We start from the raw sequence: 25,161 nt of genomic DNA, 5'->3' as shown, positions 1-25,161 counted from the left end.
GCTGATCCTGTGAGGATGCCTGGCTGCTCTTCTGCAGGGTCTGCTGTGCAGATTCCTGCATTTAGGAAACAATTGTGTTTTGTCAGCCTTGCTCTCCTTTGGCGTGTTGTGATATGAACAAACTGTTCCACTTTTTTTCCTTCTGATCTCAGATTCTTCCAGACCTTTTCTGGGGTCTGTGTGCCAAAACTACCTCAAGGGATACAGTGACAATTATGTTTTGTTTGTTCTACAAATCTTGTACAGTATCCCCTTTAAATGTATTTATATTGTTTTGTTTCATTTTGGAACAGGATTAGCATGGAATGTAACCTATTGTCCCACAGCAGACAATCTGCATTTCCATAGATAGCATGAAATTTTCCAGTTACATCTTGATACCTCCAAGGCAATTCTGCAACAGCTTTTCTAGTGAGTGCACGTGTCAGCAGCAGAAATGATTTGGGCACCCTTGCAGGGGCTGTTTCATCCTACACCTCCCTTCCCTCCCACATAAAATTTGATCCTCCAGCACTTTTTTAGGCGGAGACAAGCCAGCCCCAGGAGTTCATGGAGGAGCAGCTGCCTGAATGTGGTGTGTACCTGAAAACATGGAAAGCAGTTGTTAGATGGGACTAACCTGCATTTGCTGGGGGCAGGAGAAGGGCACTCATTACAGTGTGTAAGCAACTTTTGTGGGGTGCGGACTGTTTATGGAGCTGCAAAAAGCTCACTGAAAAACCCTTTTTCTCCTTGCTCCCTCCCATCCTGCCCTTACCCAAGCAGTTTGACAGTCATGTGTACACTGAGTGCTCTGGCACCCAAAGTTCATGTTTTACAGAACAAGAAGTCTTTAACAAGTGCTTTTGGATTTACAACACCCACAGTTTTCTCATGGTCACAATTTGGATTGGCCCTAACAAGGAATCAAGAGCCTCCATAGAAACTGATTTTAGCCTCCCAGTGTTGGAATTGTTCTGATTCCTGACACCACTAAGGAATAGAATATCTCTGTTTCTGGATGTACTGGATAGTGCATGTGCTTTGCAAAGGTCACTTCCCTCACAGCACAGCTCAGTGCTATGGCTGACTGGGAGGAGATCTCTGAAGGCTCCATAGAATCCAAGCACATGGACAGGGAGGTGAGATTTGAAAGAGAAAAATGGGAGGCTTAGTTTTTGGAGCAAAAGCCTCTTGTTTTTCCTGTCAAAGATTTTGGAGTGGGCTTTAGTCAGTAATATTCAGATTAAACTCACTGTAAAAAAAGGTTGTCCTGAGCCATGTGTGGACCAGCCCTGATACAGAGCTTGGCTTCTCCACCTCAGCCAAGTTCTTGTCAGTTTATGTTCGTAATTTTGGGAAACTGTCTTGCTATCATCAAAACTCATTAGCATTTTCATTCTGTGATACTGGACTAAGGCTGAAAATATCCTGGGCTCCACAAAAACAAATTGAAATGAAATCAAGCCCAAACCATCATCCCCTCCATCTCTCTTCTTTCAGGAGCAGTGCAGTGCACAGGGGCAGAGTCACTTGGGTGCCTCTCACCTGGGCTACTTCAGCATTTTGCTCTCCTGATCTGGACCCGTTCTTTGTGTGCAGGAGTGAGTCCTGGATGGACAGCATGACTCCAAGACTGTGTAGCCACCTTGTAGAGCACAGTCTGCCATTTGGGAGAGCTCCCTTTTGGGAAGAGAGGAGGTTACACTGGTCCTGACAGGCAGACCCCAGTGTCCCCTAGTCACAAGGGAGGATTCCAGGCAGGAGTGTCATTCATGTCCCACAGGATGATCTTGCCCAGGAAAGAAGCAAACTAAAGCACACTGGGTGTTTTAGGTCAGTCTAAAGTGAGGTGTAAACTGATGGCTCTGAGGGGAGGTTATGCGAAGGGTTGCCAGTGCTCTAAATTTGTCAAGTTCTGCCCCTTAGAATGGCTCTGCTCAAGGTTTTTGCTTGCTGCTCTTACAGCTGATGTGTGTGCATCTATGAGGCTGTGCTGTTTGCAGGAAAAGCTCTCTGAAATAACAAAAAAGGATGTCCTACACAGTGAGAGCAGGGAGGGAAGAATCCCAGCTCCCACAGACATGTAGCCTTTAAGACATTTGAAAGCAATGATATTTCATAAAGGAGAAACTTGGAGTAAGTGTTAAGCAGTTATTGTTTCTGGTCTTATAGATGACCCAGGAATGTGATGTTTTTACTGGCACTCAGTGAGACAGCTCTTGGCTGGGAGCTGTCCAAGGCTCCTGGCATGGCTTCGGCATTCCTGCAGATTTGACACAATGATTTTAACCAAAATCCCACATGCTTGATATAATCACTCAGTGCCTTTGGAAAGGATTTTATACCTAATATGGACAAAAAAGGGCTCTGCTTTTTCAGAGATGTGACGTGTAGTGAGCAGGTTTGGATCCAGATATAGACTCATCTGTATTCACTTAGCTTTGGTATTTTTTTTGTGATCTTTATTATAACAGGCAGGCACCTGCTGAGTGTCCAAGTCTAGAGTGCAATATTCAGGTTTAAAAAGCACAGCTAGCCCTCAGTTTCTCTTGAGTGTCATCTCTGTGGCATGTGAATTTCAAACACTCCATGGGGAAGTTGAGTACCAGTAGAGTCTAACAAGAGACAAAGTGGAATAGGCAGGGTAGCAGAGTCCAGCATGCTGAGGAAGTATCATTTGATTCTCCAGGATTAATCTTATGTGGGATGGTTATAGAGGATGGTCTCCACAGTTTCTCTTGGGGAGAGGCTAAGAGGGATGTGTATCATTGATTCATACCTGCCACAGTTTAAGTTATGTGAGTTTCATGTTTATCAGGAGTTGGTCTGAGGAAGTTAATGGTTTACTCATGCAGCCTGCTTTGTTTAGGTTGTGAGCTCCCTTTCTGTAGTTGAGCTCTCTCTGAGCACCATGGAGTGAGGGAGTGGGGACCTAAAGCCACCGTGGCCTCCCTTGGTGTTGCAGTTCTCCTCTTGCAGCACACAGCCCCAGGGTGGCCCCACACCTTGTGCTGCAGCAGGAGCAGGGCACAGAGATAGCAGAGGCATGAGTTACAGCCCTGGTTCCATGTGCTTTTATGGCTGCAAGCTGGAATGAGGCTGGGATGCAGCTCCAACAGGCTGTGATTTCCAAAGGGGATAAGCTCTATCTGTGCCTTTCAGTCTCCTGCCTCATGGAAGAAATATGATGCTTTTCCAAGAGCAGCTCTTTGTTGGAGAAGCAAATAGTGAGAGATGCCACATGATGGCCAAATGTGTGGTCAGGGAGAGAAGTGTATTTCCTCATGGCTCCGCATGAATGTGTAATTCCCATCTCCTCTTTGCTGTTATCAGCCCAATGGAAAAGGCCCACGCCTACCCGAAGTTTACTGTGTCATCAGCCGCCTGGGGTGCTTTGACTTATTTTCTAAGGTAAGGAGATAGTTTTTAATATTGCTTTTTAATTTGATTGTTTACTGAGACACATCTGCAGTGATGAACCAGGCTGGAAGAATTCCTTCCTTTGATGGGAGATAACTATTTTACAGTTGCTGTTTTGGATATTCCATCCCTATTATTTGGTAAATCAAAGAATGTCTTATTACTTCTGTGACTGAGGCAGAAATTGATTCAGAAAACATCTGGGTGTCTGTGTGATCTGGCTGACCAAAATTTTTTCCATTGTTTTCTACAGCCGTTCCGTGCTGAGCTGTAATTCTTGGCATCCACAGTTTGTATGATGGGCCAGTACCACTTTTGCTCCAACACCGTCTGGAATGATGAGCTTGAGAAAAAAGATTATTTGATATGTGAATTCTATACACTTAAAACTAGGGACAATTTTATTTTTTTTCACTCAAGGAGTTTAGGGGAAAGCACAGATGATCTTTTGATTGGCCCAATTTTAATTGATTGTGTTTTAATTTGCCAGATTTTCACTTCAGATATGGGAAATCTCTCAGAACTTTCACAGATTTTACCTGCTAATTTTCCTAGAAATAAAGTGGAGAAGAGCATGTAAATCATTGATGTTAAATAAAAGCATAGCATTTCTATTTTTCATATGATCTTATATTCATACAGAATATTATCTTTAAAGCAGGTTTTGAGTTTTTCTAGATAAAACTTTAACACATTTAACATTTGGTGAAGAACAACAGTTCGGTTGCAAATAGTTAATTGTAATTTTGCTTCTGATGTCTTTCATAAAGCTCTGAAATCAAGGGTTTATGACAGTGTCTCTTAGATGTAATATGTATCTAAACCCAGATATCTGTGAGGGAAATGGAATGCATTGTTCTGGGAGGATCACCCAGCTCACCACACTTGTGGTGTGCACAGAACTCATAAGGCTTTTTGTTTGCTATTACATTTTTATCTAATTTAGATAGTGCTCTATTTTACAAAGGAAGATTTGGGAGAAGGAAAGAAAAATTAAGTATCTTCCTTAGAACCAAGTATCACTGCAGCTGAGGTATAAGGTCAGACAGCTGGCCCTCAATACAATGAATAGCTGTCTCTGCCTTACACTGTGAATGATGAAAGAGCGTGGGATATTAAATCTTGGATATTATTTATCACAAAAGCAAAAAGATTCCTCTGTTTTAAAATGTTTCTTTTCCTATTTCTGATAACTTTATTATCATTGCCTTCCACAAAGCGTTTCCTGCTCACTCATTGTTGTAATACCTATTGCTGAGACAGACTTGAGAACCACAGATATTTTAACTTCCTGCCAGTACATTTGGTCATGGTTTCAACAGCTGTTTCTGACCATCTTGGGATCTCTGTTCAACTTTTATTTGGTTTAAATGCTCCTTTTATTTGCGTTGTGAAGGTCTTTGGAGCCAGGCATATGACACACACATGACCCCAAGTCCAGCAACAAAATCATTAAATAGCCAACCCTGTGGCTGCAGGAACACAACTGAGTGCTGGCAGCATGCAGGAGCAGCAAGGGACCTGGGCACAGCCCTGCTTCATTGCTGCTTCCCACTGGTTTTGTTTGCTGAGGATGGCTGTGCTGCAAATGACATCCAGAGTGAAATCCATGGCCTCATTTACGGTTTTCTGCCACTTCCAAGGGCTGGAATGCAAGTTATGTACACAGGGCCAGCTTTGCTTTAGTTAGGCCTTCATTATGTCACAGAGAAGAAGGGGAAGCTATGCACCAGTGAATGCCTCTGCTGGCATTTGGTGTCACCAGCTCTCCTTACAGGTCACCAGCTTGGCCTTAAGTGTCTTTTAATGTTCTGCTTCAGTGAAAATCATTTCCAAGAGAAACAAGAGAAAATGTCTGGCTCAGGCCCACTAACTCTTGTATGGCCTTTTGCTCTGGAGTGGTGGTTAAAGGATCACCTTGCAGGTCAAACCACCACCTGCTTTGAACCTTGCTTTCTGTCTTCTTTAGCTTTATCTTCTATATGCTCAGTCTAATGTGGGAAAACTTAGCTGTGGTCTAATCTATCTTGCCCTATGTGACCAAAGAGAGAAGAACATTATAGTCTCCTCTATATTTAAGAAGTTTCATCTGCTTATTTCAAGACTAGATTGCCTGCTGTTTCATCAAGAGAAAATGCAGGCACCAGTGTGAACAGCTGGGTGTGCTTCAGGGGCAGCTCAGGGTCTCCAGCTCAGCACAGACTCTGACCTGACAGCCACTGCTGGGACCCTTTCAGGAGCCCTGTCCTACTGTCATGGTGGCAGCATTGCTTTCTGACTTTTTCCTGCCTCTCTCAGTTGAAATGGAAGAGATGCTCAGTGCACAAGAAAGTTTTTCCATTATATAAATTTCAAGATGTACCACTGACATGTGATGCTGACCTGGGCTGTGATCATGGGATTTGTCTTCATCTTTCTCTCCTTCAGCTCACCCTGTTGTTCAGGCATAATCCCAGCAATATATACATTCCTTTAGTCATACTGAGTCTTCTTTGAGTCTTCTTTCTCTTTTCCAGACTTGTTAATTCTTCCTTGCCTCTGTGTTAATAACATTCACAAACAGGCTTCATTTTGTAACAGAAAAACATGGATTGATGGTAATGAAGAAATACATGGCAGAGGAGACATAAACATAGACCTGCCATATGTTTAGGCACACATGGGTCAAAGGATGCTTCAAAAGTCTATGTGATGCTGACATGTTCTGTCTCATTTATGTCTTACTAATGGACCAGATCCTGGATGAGGTTGAAAGGAGAAGGGGAATATCTGCTGCCCTGGTATATCCATTTATGAGAAGTCTGATGGAATCTCCTTTTCCTGCACCTGGAAAGACAATCAAAGTCAAAACCTTCCTGCCTGGAGCTGGAAATGAGGTAAGAAGCAACTGCAAACATTAAAAGTCAAAGCCTTACTCTTTACCACTCCAGGATCAAAACAGCAAAAGAAAAGCAGGAGAAGACAAACAAATCCTGCAGAGCTGTGGGGTGGCTAACCCTCAAAATAAGCAGAGTATGAGCTGCACTACTGTGGACATGCTAATGCTAGTTCCCATTGATGGCTATAGGCCAATTTATGGTTAGGTATTTATTATTTTATGTTTATTATTAAGTTGTGTGTAAGAAAAGCAGCCAACACAAATGTCCCAGTGTGCCAGGCCTAGTGCAGCTCAGAGACTGCAGCCTTGCTGGGCTTTACCACAGTGATAACAGGCCAGTGTGAGCTTCCCATGCTGTCTGTACCTGAGCACTTGAGCAGCTGCTTGTTATTTCAAACCTTGTTACTGCTGGTCCTGGCCATGGTAGGAGTGACCAGCAGCATTTAAATGGCTCTCCCTAGTAGTAAATACCTTTAAACTTGCTCTCAAAGGAAAGTATATCATGTAAAGCTCTTTTGTGTGCGTGTGCACACATATAATAGATGCCACTTCTTTTTATTCCTGACTCAAGTAGCTAGAAGCCTAGCATTAGACAACATGTGCCTTATTGGAAATGGCAATATTGATTAAAAGGCTTTTTCAACTTGGGGCTGGCCAGCCATTTCCCATGTCAAATTCTGTTCTCTGAATGCCCCTATGTAAGAATAGAGTAGCTCCACTCAGATGGTCAAGCACATACAGGGGATTCATTACAGAAGACAGGAATATAATTTGTCCCAGTTATTAAAAACAGAGAGAAGAAACTCCCCTTTAGTGTTATTTCACCCTCCTTAGGGTTTTTTACTGTGCCTTTGTTATTTTTGCATTAAATTGTATTTTCTCTAAATGTAACACCACTGACTTCAATGGAGTGGGGCTGTAATGTATGGTATGAAATGTACAGGGTTCCTTGTATAAGTGACTTGCAAGGCATTTTAAAGTCACATGCATTTTCTTCTGAAGAGGCAACATCTGAAAGAGTGATTGGCATAACAGGGAAAAGAGCTGACAATGCTTTTTCTGTGTGAATGTAACTGGGAGCCATGATCTGCAGCTTCTCTATCCTCTGCTCAAGCTTCTGAACTCTCCCAGAGAAAAATATTGAGATAATTCCAACAAACAAACAATTCTCTTCTGGCTGAGCTTTGCTCTCTGTTGTGCTAGTACAAACTCGTTATTTAAATGGAATGCACTGGCTTAATTAGGAACAGAATCTTATCCTCCCATTGTGGCTCCTCTTGCCTAAACAAAGATGGTGATTAATTGGGAAGCAGACAGTGTATTTCTTTGTGATGAGCAGACTGAGGCAGCAGGCTTTGCCAGGCAGCAGAAAACATCCCTGGTATTTGTAAAAGCTGCCATAACTTGCATTGCATCCTACCCTGCAGCAAGATTTTCGTGTTGGCAGGTTTGCAGTAGAATCAGCCCTTCCTGATTTGGCACATGCACTTGATTTGAGCTTGCAATCCCAGTGCTAAGGAATGGAAGTGGGCACCTTTGCTGATTGTGAGAAAGGGTTATGCAGCATTTCCAAGGAGACATTCCTGGTACAGTCACTCCACAATTTCTTTCTTGCTGTTGTTTGGGGCAGCAGCAATGGGTGTCTATACATCACACTGTTCCTGTATTTCAGGCTTAAAAAACCCAAATCTATTTGATTTGATACAGACTGTTCTAAGAGTGGCTTTCTTTTTACAGTTGTGTTGCTGATCACAAACAATATCACAACTAAACTGATATGAACTTACTTTGTTTACAGTATCCTGTTATCTTGAGCATATTCTTAAAACAGTGTTTGTGAGGAATTCTGTAAGGGCTACTCCAGTTAAAACCTGATCCAGTCTGCTTGTGGAATTTACTGTCACGTGCATGAAAACATAAAACTAGTCTAAAGCAATAAAGTGATGGTGATTTTTGGACATATGGAAAGAAGATGCATGCATGTTCCCGTTGATATATATTCAGAGATTTCAACATGGCTTCAAGTTGGCCAACTTCTTCCCTTTCCCTTCTGTTTCCTCAAATTCCTCAATAGTCAATCATTTGCTCTCTTGTACTTCATATTTTTCTCCTTCTGTTACTCTCTTCTTCATGTTATTTTTCCCTCTTCTTTTTTCTGTCCTCTGTCTTCAAGTTCCACATCTGAACATGTCAATTGCAGAGTAAAGGAAGATGTAATAAAGGAATCAAGGAAAAGGCATTTGAGAAAAGGAAGGAGAGGGCCAGAGGTCATGGATGAAGTATGAAAATTAGACTGTAAAGGCATGTCACAACTCACCTTCTAAGACCTTGTCCTGACTCCCCAGTTAAGTATAAATATATATATGTATGTATATTTATATGAAAAGAGAAAGATTTTAAACATTATCTAGTGAATTGCACATTACAGAAGAGAGGAAATGAAGTAAATTGGGTTCAAAGTCTTCCTGGCCTTTTAGTTGAGTCCCAGGCTCCTATGTAGATGTTAATATGAATTGTTAGCCAAGTTCAGAACCCAATTTACCTTGACTTTATGGCTCTTTCAACCCTGTAAGCTTCCATCTCCAGTGTTTGATTGTTTACTTGCTTCATACTCTCAACTCAGCCAAGCTTTACATCCCTTACAGAATGTTTGGAAGGGGGAATGATGCTTCCCTTGGAGATGACAGCAGACAGTGCACACAGCTGTATTCTGGGAAGAATGGCATGCCAGGAATTGTGCAATACACCATTTTTCTGTGCCTGCACATGAGGAGCTGGGTCACTGTGTGTCCCTTCAGGCACGGGGCAGTGCTGCAGTATAGCAGATATTTTCACCCCCAACTAAGGAGAGGAATGATGAGGAGGACCCCATCTTATCAGAAGGCTAATTAATTACTTTATTATACTATATTATTCTATATTATATTACACTATATTATGTTACATCCAAACTGAATCTGCCAAGCACTCAACTGGACTCTAGTGCACAGAATCTTGTGACTGTCAGCTGACAGTCCCCACACGCACCCCTGGATTTGGGTAGTCAGGGAACAAAACAATCCAGTTATCAATTCTCTTCAGGTAAACAATCTTCCACGATGCATTCCACTTGTGAACAACACAGGAGCAGTAAATGAGGTAAGAATTGTTTTTTCTTCCTCTGAGGTTCGGAGAGTGTGAATGTCAGAAATATTCTGGGGAAGAACTGTGCCTTGCTTTTCTCTGTGAGATGTGGGCGCCCTGCAGGGCCGGACTGGCTGCAGGCCCCTGGCAGGCCGTCCTGACCCCGCTGTTGCTGGCTGTGTGCAGGTCATCGAGCTGCGGAGGCCCATGGACTCGCGCCTGGAGCACGTGGACTTCGAGTGCCTGTTCCGGTGCCTGAGCGTGCGGCAGATCATCCGCATCTTCGCCTCGCTGCTGCTCGAGCGCCGCGTCATCTTCGTGGCCGACAAGCTCAGGTGAGTGCTGCGGGCGCCCGGAGCACACATGCAGGTCGGTGCTGTCTCTGGATGCACAAGGCTTTAGGGAATGTACTGAATGGTTTCCAGATGTCAGGATCCTTTCACTGCAGGATTTAAAAGTCTTTTTACATCCATGGGTGTTCTGTCTTTCCCACCTGTAAAATGGAGATACAATTTCTCACCTTCTTCACAGTCAGCAAATGTTTGCACAGCAGTTTGACACAGTGTAGTGCCAGCAATGTTTCTGTCAGGTTTGGGACACAGAGTACTCATAAAGAGTAGCAGGAATTGTCACTGAGGTGCTTTACCTTGTGCTTATGCAGTGCAGGCAGGGAAGTGAGAGCTCCCCTGATTTGCTCTGTGCAATATGAGACTTTATGTTGGGGCTGTTTCAATTCCTGCCCTATAAAACCCAGCCAGTGCAAGTGTTAAACTGCTATCTCAGTGCTTCCCAACTATTTAGGATATTTTTCCTGGTGCTCATGTGACCTGGAAACATTTCCTTTTGGAAGCTCCACCTTGGGCTCCTTGCTAGAACACACCTTTTGCTTCCCTGCCCTTTGATTGCAATCTCCCCTCTTTGTTCCTCTGAAGCACGAACTCATCCCTAGGTTAAGGAGTGAGAGCCACATCTCCACATGGCCTTTCCCAAGGAAATGGGAGCTCTGTGTAAGCTGCACCCCTGCCCCACAGCAAAGAAACATCTTATTTTTTTGATGCTTCTGTAATCCATACAGAAAAGTGTGGGTAATGTAAAGAAGACATTCTTTTCTGTGGCATGATACATAATAAAAAAAGACAAATAAAAGTAAAGCCTGTAATTTATTAGACTCAGGAACATCCAGCATCTTTTAAAAGGACACCAGAGGCTGTATGGGAGGTTAAAAACACAGATGGATCTACCCAAACAAACTCTGCTAAACATTTTATCAGTCCCGACCTCCTCTGAATGACCGCCAGAAACAATAGCTGCACTTAGTGGCCGCCAGTGTATATAATAGCAAAAATACTTTGCATAGTAAAAGCTTTACAACCTTTAAGGGAGAATTTCTTAAAGCTGCAGACCCTTCTCAGGTTATAAAGTTACTTCCTTAGCAGTCTTTTTTGTGTCTAGAACAACAGGAACATTTTATTTTCGTCCCTTCTCTTGTCAGTAACCCTTGGTTTAAATGACCATTTGGGGTGCCTCAATTTCACATAAACCTGTGATGAGAATTGTGTAACTAGAACAGGGTTTCTGCAGTACTTTAGTAGATATATGAATCACACCATGGATATTGGAGCAGGTAGCTTTAGAAATACTGTTGGTGTGTTCCTTCTGACTTTTTCTACAGCATGTTTATTCACCTTATTCTGTCTCTTTCTGTTTTGCCATTCTTTCAGCACCCACAAGTCTGACTGTAATTCAGATTGGCACAGGTCGGCATTCCTTCCAATGGCACAGCGATGAGAGTGGGAACTCACAGAAGTGGTACAGCAAAAGTGAGGGCTCTGCTGTGCAGCTGCCAACTGCTGCTCTGCTCTGGAGCTCCCAGTTGCTCCTCTGTAGTGTTCTGTGGATCACAGGCACAGTCCTGCAGGGAGGCCTTGCTGTGGGAAAGATCCTCAGCCATGAGGGATGAGACAGACAGCAGCCATTCCCTGGAACATTTCCCTGGGACAGCTGGCTTAGCCAATGTCATATGGTGCCCTGGGCACTGTCCAGGGAAAATCAACAATTAAACATACTTTGACAGGCTCAAGGTAGCTTGGCATGGAAAACAGTTGTGTTGCTGATAGTGAGGGCTTGTGGTAACCCAGGACTTTATCAGGCAGCCAGGGTTTTATACATTGCAGCCCTGGCTGGGAGTTCAGGCTTGCCTGTGCAATTACCTTGCTCTTGGTAGCTGCCTAGTCCCACAGGCCTTGGAGCATGGAATAAGATTTCTGCTCACAGAACTCTTATACTTATAGAAGAGTATATCACAGAACTTATACTCTTTTGGCACACAGAAATAGGGCACCAGGAGCAACAGGAGCCAGGAATTATAAAGATCCCTTTTGGTAAACATATATCCCTACACTGTGCTCTCCTGCAGAAACTGTTCTCCGGTGAGCTGTTTTTTCTATGTCAGAGAGGGCCATGGGATAAAGGCCATAACACAGGAGAAAAGAGAGGATTCACATGGATCTGAGAGGCTTGGGAGGTTTTGTGCTTGCTCCTGTAAGAAGGGACAGAACTTTCCTTACAAGAAGGGCTTATGTTCATATGCTTTACTATATTCACATGTTCCCTTTATTGTATGTATATACTTGGTTTCATTTGGTAAGAGGGTGGCAAAATCTGATGTGGTAGATAAGGTTCTGCATTTTGTGGATCCTGAGCTATTCCTCTGACCTGCTGAGTGTCACATGCTGGAAACATAGCACCTCTTCCTTATCCTTTGTCTGCTCTGTCTGGGATCCCAAACACTCTGGGATGGAGACCACTTCCTGCTCTGTGTGTGCAGCAGCTCTGCTTTGTGCACTGTGGTCCCTCTCAGCACAGGGATCTAGGAGGTACTGTAAACCAGAAACTAATAATGAGTCCTTTGACAAGAGCCTGGAGAAAGTGACAGTGGATTTAAATTCAATACTTACTGAGATTTTCATGGTTTAAATAGGGATGAAGTCTAAAATGAAACACTCTGGCTTTGAGCTAGTAACTGTCTTCTTGGAACCTTTGCCTTGTCTGACATGAGTTTTATTTATGGGCATCCTAGCTGAAACTGGAGTTTACCAGTAATGTGGGAAAAAAAGAGAAGCTAAATATCTCACAGGCCCACTCTGTGCCCAAAGAATGAGAGCAGGAAATTAAAACGATTTTACAAGGGTTTGATTTCTGTGTGTACCCAAAAACTAGCTTAGAAATAAATGATGGTGGGGTTTAGGCTTCAGACAATAAGATGCAGTGGGCTTTTGTGGCTGCCTGTTTCCAGCAATAAATGATTTCACACATTATACAAGTCTGGGAGAGTCATGCCTGGTGAAGTGAGATTCATTCAGTAAGTTGTTATTTATGGTTCTTACAGCGCCCAGAATGTGCCAGAATTTAAAGTCCTTGATCTTTGCGAGTAGAGATTGTTGTTAACACAGAGTGTGATGCTCCCAAGTACTGAGGAAACAACAGCAAAGTTCTGAATGACAGCACTGTGTGGCTGCCCTGGATAGATATGTGCAGTTAGGTTTGGGTATTTTTTCCCCCAATAAGTTGATTATGTATTTTTTCTGCTTGAATTTGGGTGAATAAATCCCTGCAGCTATTTGCTCACCTTGAAAAATGAATGTGAACCTGCCAGCAACCTTTCAGAATTTTGCTTTCTGTGAACAGTGGAGCAGACAACAGAGAAACAAAAATAATGATAAAGAAACTTGGAATAAAAGTAATAATAGTAATTGTAATAATAATAATAATATCACAGCTCTTAAAAAGGAAACTTAAGGCTCCAATTCCTTAAAAATCTGCTGAAAGCACAGCTGATGTGTTATGCCTCATGCCAGCTGTAATCCCTGTCCCACTGGGACCCCCTGTTTATGTTCCCCACATTCTGCCTGTTCACCCCAGCTCTGGAATAGTCCTGTGCCTGCCAGCTGCAAAGGGGGGCTGCTCCTGTGCCATCCTCTGGGGTTTGAGAGGCAGCAGATGCAAAACCAGTGGGGCCTGGGGCTCTGGAACATTGACCTTGCTGCAGGCACAAAGGTAGCAACAGAAAATAAATAGAAGGCAAACACTGGAAGAAAAACATTTCTGTGCTTGTTTTAGTTTTATGCTGGGGAAACAAATTTGTGGACGTGTTTGTTGAGGAGGTGATGTATCCATGTGTGGGAGAACAGTGTCTTTGCCTTTTCCCCTGAATGTTTGGAGAGGGGAAGGGAAGGCCCTGGACATAGCAAAGCCTTTTTGTTATAAGCCCATTTTTTATATATATAAACCACTCTTGCTGTAATCCACTATATTGGGAAGGACTCTGAGGATATTTTGCTTACATTTCACATACGGGTCCAGTCCAATGCCAGCCACAGTCAGTGGGAGTGTTTGGATGAAGTTTGTTTTTTTGCTATGGATCCAAGTCCTCCAATATTCTTCTTTTGAAAACTTTTGGGGCTGTGAAATGCTTCTATAGAGCCCCTGCTCTTGTAAAAGACAAAACAGCTTCTCATTGTTGTGAATTTTGGTTTTATATGAGGTATTTCAGCTACTTCTCAGTGAAGCAGCAGCATGGGCCTCAGGGAGAAAACCCTAACCCTGCTCCTCCCCACAGCATTTGGAACTGCAGGAGGAATCTGTCTTCCAGCACCATTGTAGAAAGTCCAGGCAGATCCCAGACCTGACCAAAGGTTACAGGCTGGAGACAGAAAAACTGACTAACACAGGACAGAGCAGAAATATGTAAATAGTGGGGAAGTCATCCCACAGGCATGTCTCTGTTCACTCTGGAGCACAGGAGGAGCAGAGTGTTCTTGTGTTCAAGGGCAAAGGCTCTCAGAACACAGCAGTGTTTCCCCATTCTCACGCACAGACACAGTTCAGGGCTGGCTCTGCTGTGCCCAGCATGTTCAGGGAGTGGTGATGCCTCTCCCCATGCTTGAATCTGTTGTTTTGGGGCAGGCTAGAAGCTGGCAGCAAGAGCTGAGAGGTAGCCTGGTCCTTATTTCTTGGTGCTTACCTAAAAAACATCCTTTAACCTAGCAGCCAAAATCATAGCATGATCTTGTAGCTCAAGTTAAAATGTGCAAATTTAAATAAGAGATAAATGGCAGTGTTTTAGTAGTAAATCATTGCTCCTCAGTCCAGTAGCAAGGTCAAGTGGAAAAGCAAGAATAGCTAATTTCTGGGGCAACTTACTACAGTGCAAGCTCATTCTCTATTTCTTTATTGTTTCTTTTTTATTAACAAAAGTAGGATTTAATTCTTACAAACCAATCATGGCCATGACAGGTCTGAACAGCTTCACCAACTGCCTGGGAAAGCTCCTTTCCAGTAGCTGTCATCTTGTAGCACTTGCAAAATCTGCCAACCTGCAGCTTAAAAGGTAAAAACACTTGAATTAGCACAGAGAGGTGTGCTAATAGAGAGGTAAATAGATGTGAGCTTTGGCCAGCAATAAAGACTTCCTTTACTTTCCCCATCACCAGCAAAAGAAGGTTGAGAGAAATTTGACAAAAAATAAATGCCAGAAACCAGCTTGTGAGGGAGAATTTACTGCTGTCAGTCTCTGACTGGTCTGTGCCATTTCTGAGCACAGGCCACAGGGTCTTGGTAGTCTTTTAATTATCAACTGTTCATTAAAGATGATGTTTGGAAATGCAGACTGCTGCACCTGTGGAATGTGTAATAGCTCCCAGATCTTCTCTCTAAACCCAGGAGAAGTATGGATGGCTGACATTTCTTCTGGTGTATTTTTATCCAAAGAACTTGAAGAACTATCTTAATACTGTCAGGATTATTGTGCTTGTCTGGTCTGGTATGCTGAAGATAAGCTAGAGAATTTCTTTCACTAATTTCTGCAGTGGAAGGAAGGAGCCCTTGTATAATTATCCAGTGTAGACGGAATTTATTCTACAGCAAAAACATCCATTTCTCATGTATGTAACCAGAGAGTTTCTGTTTCCTCCAGTGAGAGCCAGACCAGCCCTTGTTCAGGGGGCTAGCAGAGCAGTCTCCAAGATTCTTGAGAGAAATTTTGCACTTTTCTCCCTCTTCTCAAGAGGTAACTTACATTTTGTACCACTTGGATTACTTTGTCCAGCACTTAGATTGGTGATGGCTGATGGCAACACAGCAGCTGTACATGGACAGTAGGAAAATGTATGTCAGGCAAAAGGGACAGACAAGAAACAAAATGAACATTCAAAGTCTCTGGCTTGTTTAATATTCCACAGTCCCAGAGAAAACAACCTAATGGTAACATTTTTAATATGCCATGTCCCATGAAGGGTACAGCTTGTATAATTTTCCTTTTCTTCCTTCCCTCCTCCCCTGCTTTCCAGTGGTATTTATTTATGTCACTCCAGGCTTTGGCCAATGCTCTACAGTGGGAAAACATAATTTTTCCATTTTCAATTTGTGCAAAAAAATTCCTCTCCCTTCCCCATGAATGGAAATGGGATACAAAGACAGCCCTGCTGCTTGGTAATTCCCTTCTGGATTGCTTATTGGCACAATGTGGCAGTAAATTGCAACATCTTCCCAACTTCACTTTTTGCTCCTTGCAAGAGGATTCAGATTCCCTCTTTTCAGCTTTTAAATGAGATAGATTAGGGGGAGATTGTTCCTCTCCTCACTGGTTACTACCTAGAAAAATGCTTCACCCTGCTTTACAGCTGTCCTCTGTTAACAGTGGAGCAATGGCCTGGGAATCTGATACCCTCAGTGTGAGCAAAGACTGGTGGGAGCAAAGGTCCCAGTGTGGAAAGAGCAAGGAGTTAACTCTGCTCTGGAGCACCTGCTCTGAGACACTTTTGTTCTGGATTCATGCTAACAAATTGTCCTGCAGGAAAAGGATTGGAGGATGTTATCTGTGGATACAAAGGATAACTTCACGCTTGGAAATGTTTGTTTTTTCTTGCAACCACTTGACAAAGCTTGGGCAGGTAGCTGATGTGTCAAAGCAATGACTTTTTTCCCCAAATCCCATTTTCTTGAAAAGGCAAGTCCTCATTCTGTAGGGCACTTTGCATGTCTCTTTCTCCAGGGGCTTTCATGTGCCTTGCTTACACACAGGTATTACAGCAGCAAAAAATAATGCCTTTGTTAATACCACAATCCCCTTTAATCACCTCTTCTCTGCTTTCTTTTAAATTAAGTACTTCAAAGCTACTCTCTGAGAGAGGGAGAGCTCTCCTAAAGTATTCTCTGCTCTGCAGCTCTCAGCTCCATGGGATGCAGCCTTGGTCTTTGCCTGAGCCAGGGTTGTGCTCTGCAGGTTATCTGTAGGACCCCACACTGTCACTCAGGTGCTCTCCAAAGGGATGGAGAGCTGGTTCTGAAAATGCAGCTCTTACTGAACTAAAATCTGACAAATGATGTAATTTTTGGAGATTTTTGCAAAATTTGGATAAAAACCAAAAAGATAGCCTCTTGTACAGTCAGAATGAACCTACACTTACTCCTTTTATATGTTCTAATGAATTGTTTAATTATCAAACATTGAAAATCTGAATTACTTTATATGACTGAAAAATCCACTGGCTTTAAAGAAAGAACCTCTGAGGGCACATCATCTTCCATGGTGTCCATCTCTGTGAAGCTGTGGGAGCACGTTCAGTGTCAGTGATGGATCCATGCTGGGGGTTAAAACAGCCCAACCAGGACAGGATGTTGCACACTAAAGCTGAAGAGCATGTGGCCAGACAAGAGTTTATCAATGAAGATGTTGCCCACTCAGTTTTCTGTCAAGTACAAGAATGAAGGACCAGAAAAGGAGCCCAGATGATGACACAAAATGTTGGGCAATTCTGCTCCATGAGCAGTGCTCCTTGGCACTGCAGTGAGGCAAACCATGGCTCTGTGAATCCAAGTCAGGGAAAACAATTGCAGAAAGAGGGTTGTAACCTTTAGTTCATCATAAAAAAATTTCCTCCTAGGAATCATCAATAGCACAAAGGCATTGCTGCCTCTGCTCTCCATAACTCACCTTCAGTAGTCACTGGACCTGTCCCAAAGTTAAGTGCGTCACTGATAAGGAACTGCAGCCCTGCTTTTGCCAGACAGGTGAGGACACACTGGGATTCCTGAGAGGTTTACAAACTTGGCTGTTCTCCTGCTGCCCTGTAGGAAGCACCACACAAAACCTGAAGTGGGACTTGTTACTTGTAAGAGAAGGCTTGGGTTTGAGTTTAGCTCCTTTGCATGGGCCAAAACTGCCATGTGAGTGGTGTGAAGGTTAAACAGCTTCACTCTTGGAGCTGAGAGCATAGCTAAAGGATTTTGGAAAGGACAATAACTGATAATTGGCCTGATGTGATGTGGAAAATATGCATTTCCTCAGTCTCAGTGCCCCCCTCTCCCTGCCAGTGTTATCACTTGTTTGCATTCCATGAGATATCACAGAGGTCACTTGCAGCAAATATGTCAGCATTCAAATTAGGGAAGCCACTGTGGTTGGACTCTGCCCTTCACTCTGGCACCAGCAGAGTTTGGTTCTCCGTTCTGCACCAGGCTGCTGCTTGCCAGGAGAGGGGAGTGTGGATGGACCTGAGGCTGAGGGCACAGGTGCCAGGGCAGCCCTGCTGGCTTGGCAAAGCAGCCACCCACCCTAGCAAGTGTTCACTTGCTGAGCAAGGTTCTTGTTTTGTCCAGCTCCTGTGCAGAGTGAGGGATTTTCACCTGCTTCTGGACTGAGCTGTGGCCTCACTGCTGGGAGTACATGTGGATATTTGTCAGGTCTGGGTGAGAGATGTTCCAGCCCATAACAGACAGGGAGATCTGCTCTTTGTGCTTTGGGGAGCTCCTTACCCTGTGCCAGAGGTTCACTGTAGCAGCAATTCTTGCAGTGTGTGTGATGATTCAGCTGTGAATTGTTCAGAACAGGCTGCTGAATTTGAGATGGGCCAAATGGACCTGCCTCACCATGATCCTCACATGGATTGCATGTGTTCCCATCCATCATCACATTTACACTGGAGAATTCCCAATTTTATTCAAACACAGCCTTCCATTGGTGGGTCTCCTGTGCCATCAAGAGAAAAAGCAGCCTAAAATACGCACAGATTTGTCTGTGTTTCCTGAAAAGAAGGGTATTGGGTACTGATCAGAGATACAAATTAGCTGCATACTTTAGGCCAGCTACTAAAGACCTCAGGTGGTGACTCTTAGTTCACCTCTTATTAAATATTTGCTGTATAAAATAAATGCAAAATATTACTCTGGCTTTTACAGTCCAAACTCATGCAATTTTCCATGGAATATGAACCCATTATTTTGATTTTAAACATCTTATTGATTAGTGTAGAGAAATCAGATTTATTAACAGGAAAATCAGCAACTTGAGAGCTCTCTTTTAGGTCACACATGCAACCACTCCATCCTAAACTTCCTGCAGACACCCAGATTTTCACAGATTCACTTGAAGGTCAGGTGAGGAGAAGTGTTTGGCAGCAGTAGGGGAGTCCTCCCCTCTGTGTACCCCTACACAGAGCTGGACCCTTTACAGAAGGATTCTGCCACAGGGGATTCTCAATCCAGGACGTTAAAATCTAATTATTTGACTTTAAAAATAAATTGTATTCTTAAAATTAAAAAATGTATTAATAATACATTAACATGAAACTACAATATTTATTAGCTTCAAAATTACAGTCTCTAGTTCCAAACCACCTTAGAAAGGCTTGAAGGAACCTCTGTAGTTTGCCCAGCCCCTGAAGGGCTTCTAGAAAAGTAAAAAATTATTCAAATTTCCAAAGCTTCAACATGCCTTGCTGATGAGAGGCAGCCTTTGCAGCAGCCTCTCCCACAGCAGTGAGGGAACTTGTGGTTCACAAGGTGTTATTATGTCTTGAGGGCTGGTCTGATTAAAACAGAAGTGGGAAAATAAAGGTCTTTGAGGCTTTATTTCAGCAAAGTATTTCAGCACAGTGAAAGTAAATTAAAGCTGAAGCTTCTGCTGAAATACTGTGTTGAATCAAAGCCTAAAACAGTAATTTGCCTGTCCCCTCATGCTTTAATTGGTGAGGTGAGGCATGACCTGATTGCAACTCCTGCTGCTCTGTAGTCATTGGAAAGAATTATTTTATTAGTGCCCAGATTATTTACTGGATTAGAATTAATTTGGGCCAAACAAAAATATGTTAAGACCAAATTCTGGTGTTTATATTGGTCATAATCTTTTTCCTCTCAGGGACAGGTAAATGTATTTGTTGTGGAAGAAACTTTTCAGTTTGAGAATTTTTCCTGATAAAACTGTGGGTTTGTGTCTGCTTAGCAGCAGTGGCAGAGGTGTAGAGCGCTGGTTGTATTTGATTTCCATTTGATTGTCAGCAGTGGGCTTTGAGCTTCTGTCACCTTCAGCTGTCCTGGTGTGTGACCTTCCCTCCTGCAGCCTCTGGCCCTCTCATCCTCTCTGGTACTGACAGAGGAGGAGCAAGTGGCATCAGACAGCCCCACCTCCTTCCATCTGTCTGTAGCAACAAGGAGGGACCAGTTTCACCTTGGCATCATATGTGTGTGATAGCTTTAGTCATGTTCATATTAAATGGTTTTCCCTGGTCCTTGCATTGTTCAGCCCAGCCAGTCACTGTCTTGTCCCTTAATTCTCCATCCCAGCCTCTTTGCCCTCAGTTTCCTTTTCACCTGCTCATCAGGCTCATTTTGTCTCCCTCCCCTCCCAGGTCTACCTCCCAGATCTTAATTTTACCTCCTTGCATTTAATTCAGCCTTTTCCTTTTCCTTTTCCTTTTCCTTTTCCTTTTCCTTTTCCTTTTCCTTTTCCTTTTCCTTTTCCTTTTCCTTTTCCTTTTCCTTTTCCTTTTCCTTTTCCTTTTCCTTTTCCTTTTCCTTTTCCTTTTCCTTTTCCTTTTCTCTTCCCTCCCCTCAGGTTCTCTGCAGGAAGAAGAAGATCTCTTTCTCCCAGAGGAACCTTCATTTCTCAGTGTAGCCCAAGGCTACAGAAGGAGGTTTTTCCTTAGTGCTAACAATTTATTCTGAAGAAATTAGCAGCCAAATAAGGCTCTTTTTAGTATGCACAACAAAGATTTTTTAAGACGGCTTCTAATATAGCCAAATCAGAGTGAGTTTAGACATCACTAGGTAGGAGTCCTTAGCACACAGGGCACTCCCTCCTTCACAAAAAAATTGCAGCAAAGATGTTTAATATAACAAAATAATGTATAATTTCATTTGGTTTTGGAAATAAACTGATCTGATATCAAGCATGGGGGAATTGGATCAGTTGATCTCCTGAAGTTTCTTCCTACCTGAATTATTTTGATTCTATATAACCTTGCTTTAAATTGGAAACCAAAATGGTTATCCAGAGGCAGACACACAAGCTCAAAAACATCACTGAAAAAAAGTCAAATTTTCAATCCATATAATGTGAAATTGAGCCTTACAAATGCAAGCAATCCTACAAATAGGGAGGTATCCCACAGCCATCAGGAATGGCAGCCCTTAAGGGTTAATTCTTGTTCAAAAAGCTGCAAAAACATGCCATTTCTTTGATTTAAGTCAAAAGACAAGAATTGAAGATTTTTTCCCCCAATTAAACATCCTAGCAGTGGCAACAGAGAAACAGCGATGATTTTGTATAGGAAGAATTTGTATTTGTCATGTCTGATAATTTTATACTGGCTGGAAAACTGGAGATGTCCTGCACCATTACAGCAAATGAAGTCTTGGATTCTTATTTTATTCCTCTCTGCCCTTTTTGGTGAGTAGTTGGTGGTATGTGGGTTAACAAAAACTGTATCCTCACAGCACAGAACCTGGAATGAAAGACAAACCATTAATGTGGGGGCTCAGGGGCCCTCAGGAGCAGAGCACCTGGGGATCAGGGGGAGTCCTGGAGCTGAGCACCCACACTCTGGAGCAGGGAGAAAGCAGTAACATGTCCCCATTGTCACAGCTTTTCCAGGGCCAGGGATCCCAAGGCTTGCTTCCAGAGCTGACCTGCAGGAATGCTGCAGGAGCTCACTGCAGCCAGCTGGAGTTTGGAGACTGTCACTTCTGACACTAATTTTTCATTTATGTCTTGCCCCTGATGCTATTACCTCGTCTTATCAACCTGATTAATAATGCTGCTCTTATTTATTCTTATGAACTTAGAGAAACCTTTATTTTGTCAGGGCCTTGGAGTGCACTGGATCCAGCACAGCACAGCACTGCCCTGAATTACTGCCAGCACAGCAACAGCAGTGCTGCCTGCTCTCCATCTCCACACAAAGTCTATCAGGCTGCCACAGATTTTACTTCCACTTGCCCTTTACTTGATGCTTTTCAAGTTTTCTACTTTGTCCTTTCCACTTCTGCAGCCTGTATGTGCTAGAGGGGAGCTGGGCTGAGCCCTTGGCCTGCAGCCTCTCCCTGGAGTCCTTCAGAGTCCTCTGCAAACCTCTCAGACTGTTTTATCTTGCAGAGTTGTCACAGACCTCTGTGAGAGACTGGAGTTAATCCAGGATCAGGAGAGGCATGGAAGGATCTAGAAGGGAAGTGTCAGGGATCTGTTTTGCTACACAGTTCATCAGTGGCCCAAGGGTAGGAGCTGTCCCAGAAAAGCCGGGCCATGGCTGGTGATGAGGAGACATCCTGGTGTGTAATACCCATGTGAGTCAAGGGATGGGAAGGACACCTGGGAAGGACAGAGCCTCCAGACTCCAGCCTCAGGTGGGAGGAAGCTCTCCTGAGCAGACAAGGGATGTGTGTCAGGGAGGTAACTCAAAGTGCTTGTGGGCTCAGCATGAATGTGGCAACAGGGCAGATGAAAGACTTCAGCAAATGTGGGCAGAGCAACATCATTTAATCAGCAGGGAGAGATGAGGAACATAAAAAGATTGTGGAAGAGTAAACAGTGGAAACACTTTTTTGTGAATTTACGTTTTTGGCTGTGTTTCTCAGTGTGAGGGAGCAGGGAGCCCAGACTGGGTGAGTTGGTCCCAGTCCAGGGCATGGTCCAGAGCACTGGCACAGCTCAGAGCTGGCACCACCCAGAGCTGCTGGGTGGCTTGGCCCTGCATGTGAGGGGTGCCTCCCTCTTCTCCTGGCTGAGGAACCTTGTCTGTCCCTCAGGGGAGGGGAGGAAGGAAAGGGATATTCCTGCTTCCTCCTTCAATGCAAATGCCAAACTGACTGTGGAGGTGCATGTCAATAGTGAGGTGGGATCAGGGAGATAAAGCAGCAAGTGGTTGTCTGTGCTAGAGGCTCAATCCTGGATTTGGGAGATGCTCAGTGTGTGAAGCTCCCTTGGGCCTGTGAGAAGTTCTAGGTGTGGAGGGAGAAGCAGGAAGGAATGACTGTTGGATATTGTTAGAAAGAAAAGAGACTTATCAAGGGTATTTGTGGAATATTTCCATTGGGAGTAGAAATTTTTGTATTGTAACTGAATATTATTATATTGTAACTGAATATGACTTCAGCAGTTTGAGAGAGTTGGTGACTTGCAGTGTGCAACAAGGCACAGTCCTTGAAACAAGCACAGCCAGCACTGACATCCCAGCCAGGGCAGTGTCCATTCCCTGCAGCAGCTTGTCCTTCTCAGAGCGTGCTAATTGTGCTGTGATAAGATATGGATATAGCCTAAGCTTGGGGTTGTTTGTTGCTTGGCCAACCCAGAAATTGCTACCAGACATTCTTCCTATCTAAAGGACAGAAAAGGTTCTTGTTAAGTCACAGTGATTTGCTTTTTGATGTAGACTTGAACGGTGTTCATAAGCCATCTCCAAAATTCAGCTGAGTCACAGCTGTGTGTGAAATTGTGGTGCCTCAGCTCTCAGTCTGAGCTTGCATCTCCCCAGCCAGCGACACAACGAGGAAAAGGTTCTGTGTGCTATCATGAGAAAATGATTTGGGAAACAAAATAGCCCAGAGGAACATAAATCAACTCTGAGTGGGAAAGAAGCAATGTCATATTTTGCCTGTAACATGATAAAGGATCTCTTCAAGAGAAATTTGTCTTTAAGAACTGTCTCAATATACTTGTATAATCTTGTATTACTGACTTCACGGGAAGAAGATCAAACACTGAAGGTCTTTTTAATCTAGTGAATAAAAAGGCACAGAGAAAACCAAAATGTTGGCAAATTCCAAATAATTTCTTTACAAGATGAAAAAAACCCATGGAAATCAAGAAGTGTCAACAACAGCTAGAACATTATGCAGCATTCCTGTAAAAATGCACAGGCCAAATGGAAAAGCCCACTCTCCAAACCAGCTCTCTGAAACTGCCCTAAGTGAAAATATTTTGAAAATCTAATTTTGATGATTCTGTTGCTTTACTTTGTGTGCTTCACACACCTTAAAGAAAATAAACCATCTGACCTTACTGCTTAATTCTCATAAACAAGAACAGTTGGATAATGTGTGGGTTGCACATTTTGAAAGGAAAAACTGGAGCACACTTGGTTTCCCAGGGTAGGCCTTTCTTTTTTTACTTTACTAACCATGCTTCTCATCAGTAATATCCCTTTAAAAGGTTCTGAACTGTATTTTGGAGATTCAGGCTGGGGGTTCCTTTACACCCATCACCTCTGAATTTTATCTTACAAACTGTGAAATTTCACTGAAGTGAAAGGTGTGTATTCATTCTAAATATGAAACTTTCCAGCTAGGGCAGGCACTTTGTACAAGCAGGACTTTGGTGACAGCTGTAGGAGTCCTGCAGAGGGGTGTCCAGCAGGGATGGCAGCAGGAGGTTCTGGGGGCTGGAAGCTTGGAGGGGATGTTTCATGGGGATGAGATGTTCCAGAAGGAAAGATTTTCTGAGGCAGAATTTAGGAGCTGTGTGCAGAGTGCTGAAGTGCAGAGGCCGAGGCGCTGCCAGGGCAGTGTTACTCGTGCTGGGGTGCTGGCAGAGGGCACCCCTACTAGAGCTGGGTGCTGCCACAGGGCACTCCTGGCACTCTGCTCCCTGCCCTGCCCCAGCTGGCTCCCAGGAAAGTTCAGGAAGAGATTCCAGTGGCCTGGGCTGGAGGCTGAAGCCTCCCCAGCGTGGGAATAGCAGGCACAAGAGGCTGCAGGGGCTGATTTACGTCACAGCACTGCGTGTAACATAACATGTTACAAAAGGGCATTTTACAGAAAGGAAACAAATACTCACTGAAGAGCAGAAGAATGTTTGTCTTCCTGCTTTTAGCTTAACATGGCTCTTTTTTTAGTTGCTCAGCTAAGATGACTGCATTTGTTGTAGGTGAAAATGCCAGGGAGTCATTGAAGTGATCTTGAGGAAGTGCTGGGAGTCTGTACCATGTTCCACAGCTCTTCCAAAGCACACCAGTGTGCTTGCTGTGCCAAATGCTTGAGACCAAAATACGAGGCCATGACAGCACCATTGCTTGTTATATATAAAAACACAAATTAGAGAAATGCATACTTTTACAAGAGTCTTGTGTCAGGCAACATTCGTTATAAACCCATGCTGGGATTGTCAGATCTTAAAGGAAGTGTCAGTTAAAACCAATGCAGACTATTTGCAGTAAAACGTAAGGATTTGCTCTTCCCCAACATTTTCTCTCTTTGTCCCCTAATTCTCATTTTTCTTCTGCAGCAAACTTTGAAGGTAAATCACTGATGAGAACAAACAGGTGAAACCTTTCCTCTGGCACTGGAACAATTCACAATTGAAGTAAAAATGCTGATGAAGGTTATTCTGGTGGAGGTCTGATGCCACCTAAAGTCTCCACCAAGTCTTGCAGTAGAAGAAATGAGCATCTCTCCCCAGCATTTTAAAGCAGTAACAGCACTGCAGTTAT

General features: G+C 43.4%; 1 protein-coding gene across 10 annotated transcripts in view; it reads left to right on the top strand.

The window, feature by feature from the left end:
* The window catches only part of DENND2B (DENN domain containing 2B), a 153,088-nt gene that overhangs the window by 121,192 nt on the left and 6,735 nt on the right, over positions 1-25,161 (top strand). For all 10 annotated transcript variants that reach the window (XM_064715055.1, XM_064715059.1, XM_064715054.1 and 7 more), the window contains 3 exons: positions 3,316-3,393; positions 6,138-6,278; positions 9,590-9,738. In XM_064715055.1, the coding sequence (XP_064571125.1) occupies positions 3,316-3,393; positions 6,138-6,278; positions 9,590-9,738 (368 nt within the window). The remainder of the gene's footprint in view (positions 1-3,315; positions 3,394-6,137; positions 6,279-9,589; positions 9,739-25,161) is intronic.

This window comes from Zonotrichia leucophrys, chromosome 5, assembly GCF_028769735.1.
Source record: "Zonotrichia leucophrys gambelii isolate GWCS_2022_RI chromosome 5, RI_Zleu_2.0, whole genome shotgun sequence".
NCBI classification, from domain to species: Eukaryota; Metazoa; Chordata; class Aves; order Passeriformes; family Passerellidae; genus Zonotrichia; species Zonotrichia leucophrys.
This window is presented reverse-complemented; position numbering and strand designations above follow the sequence as displayed.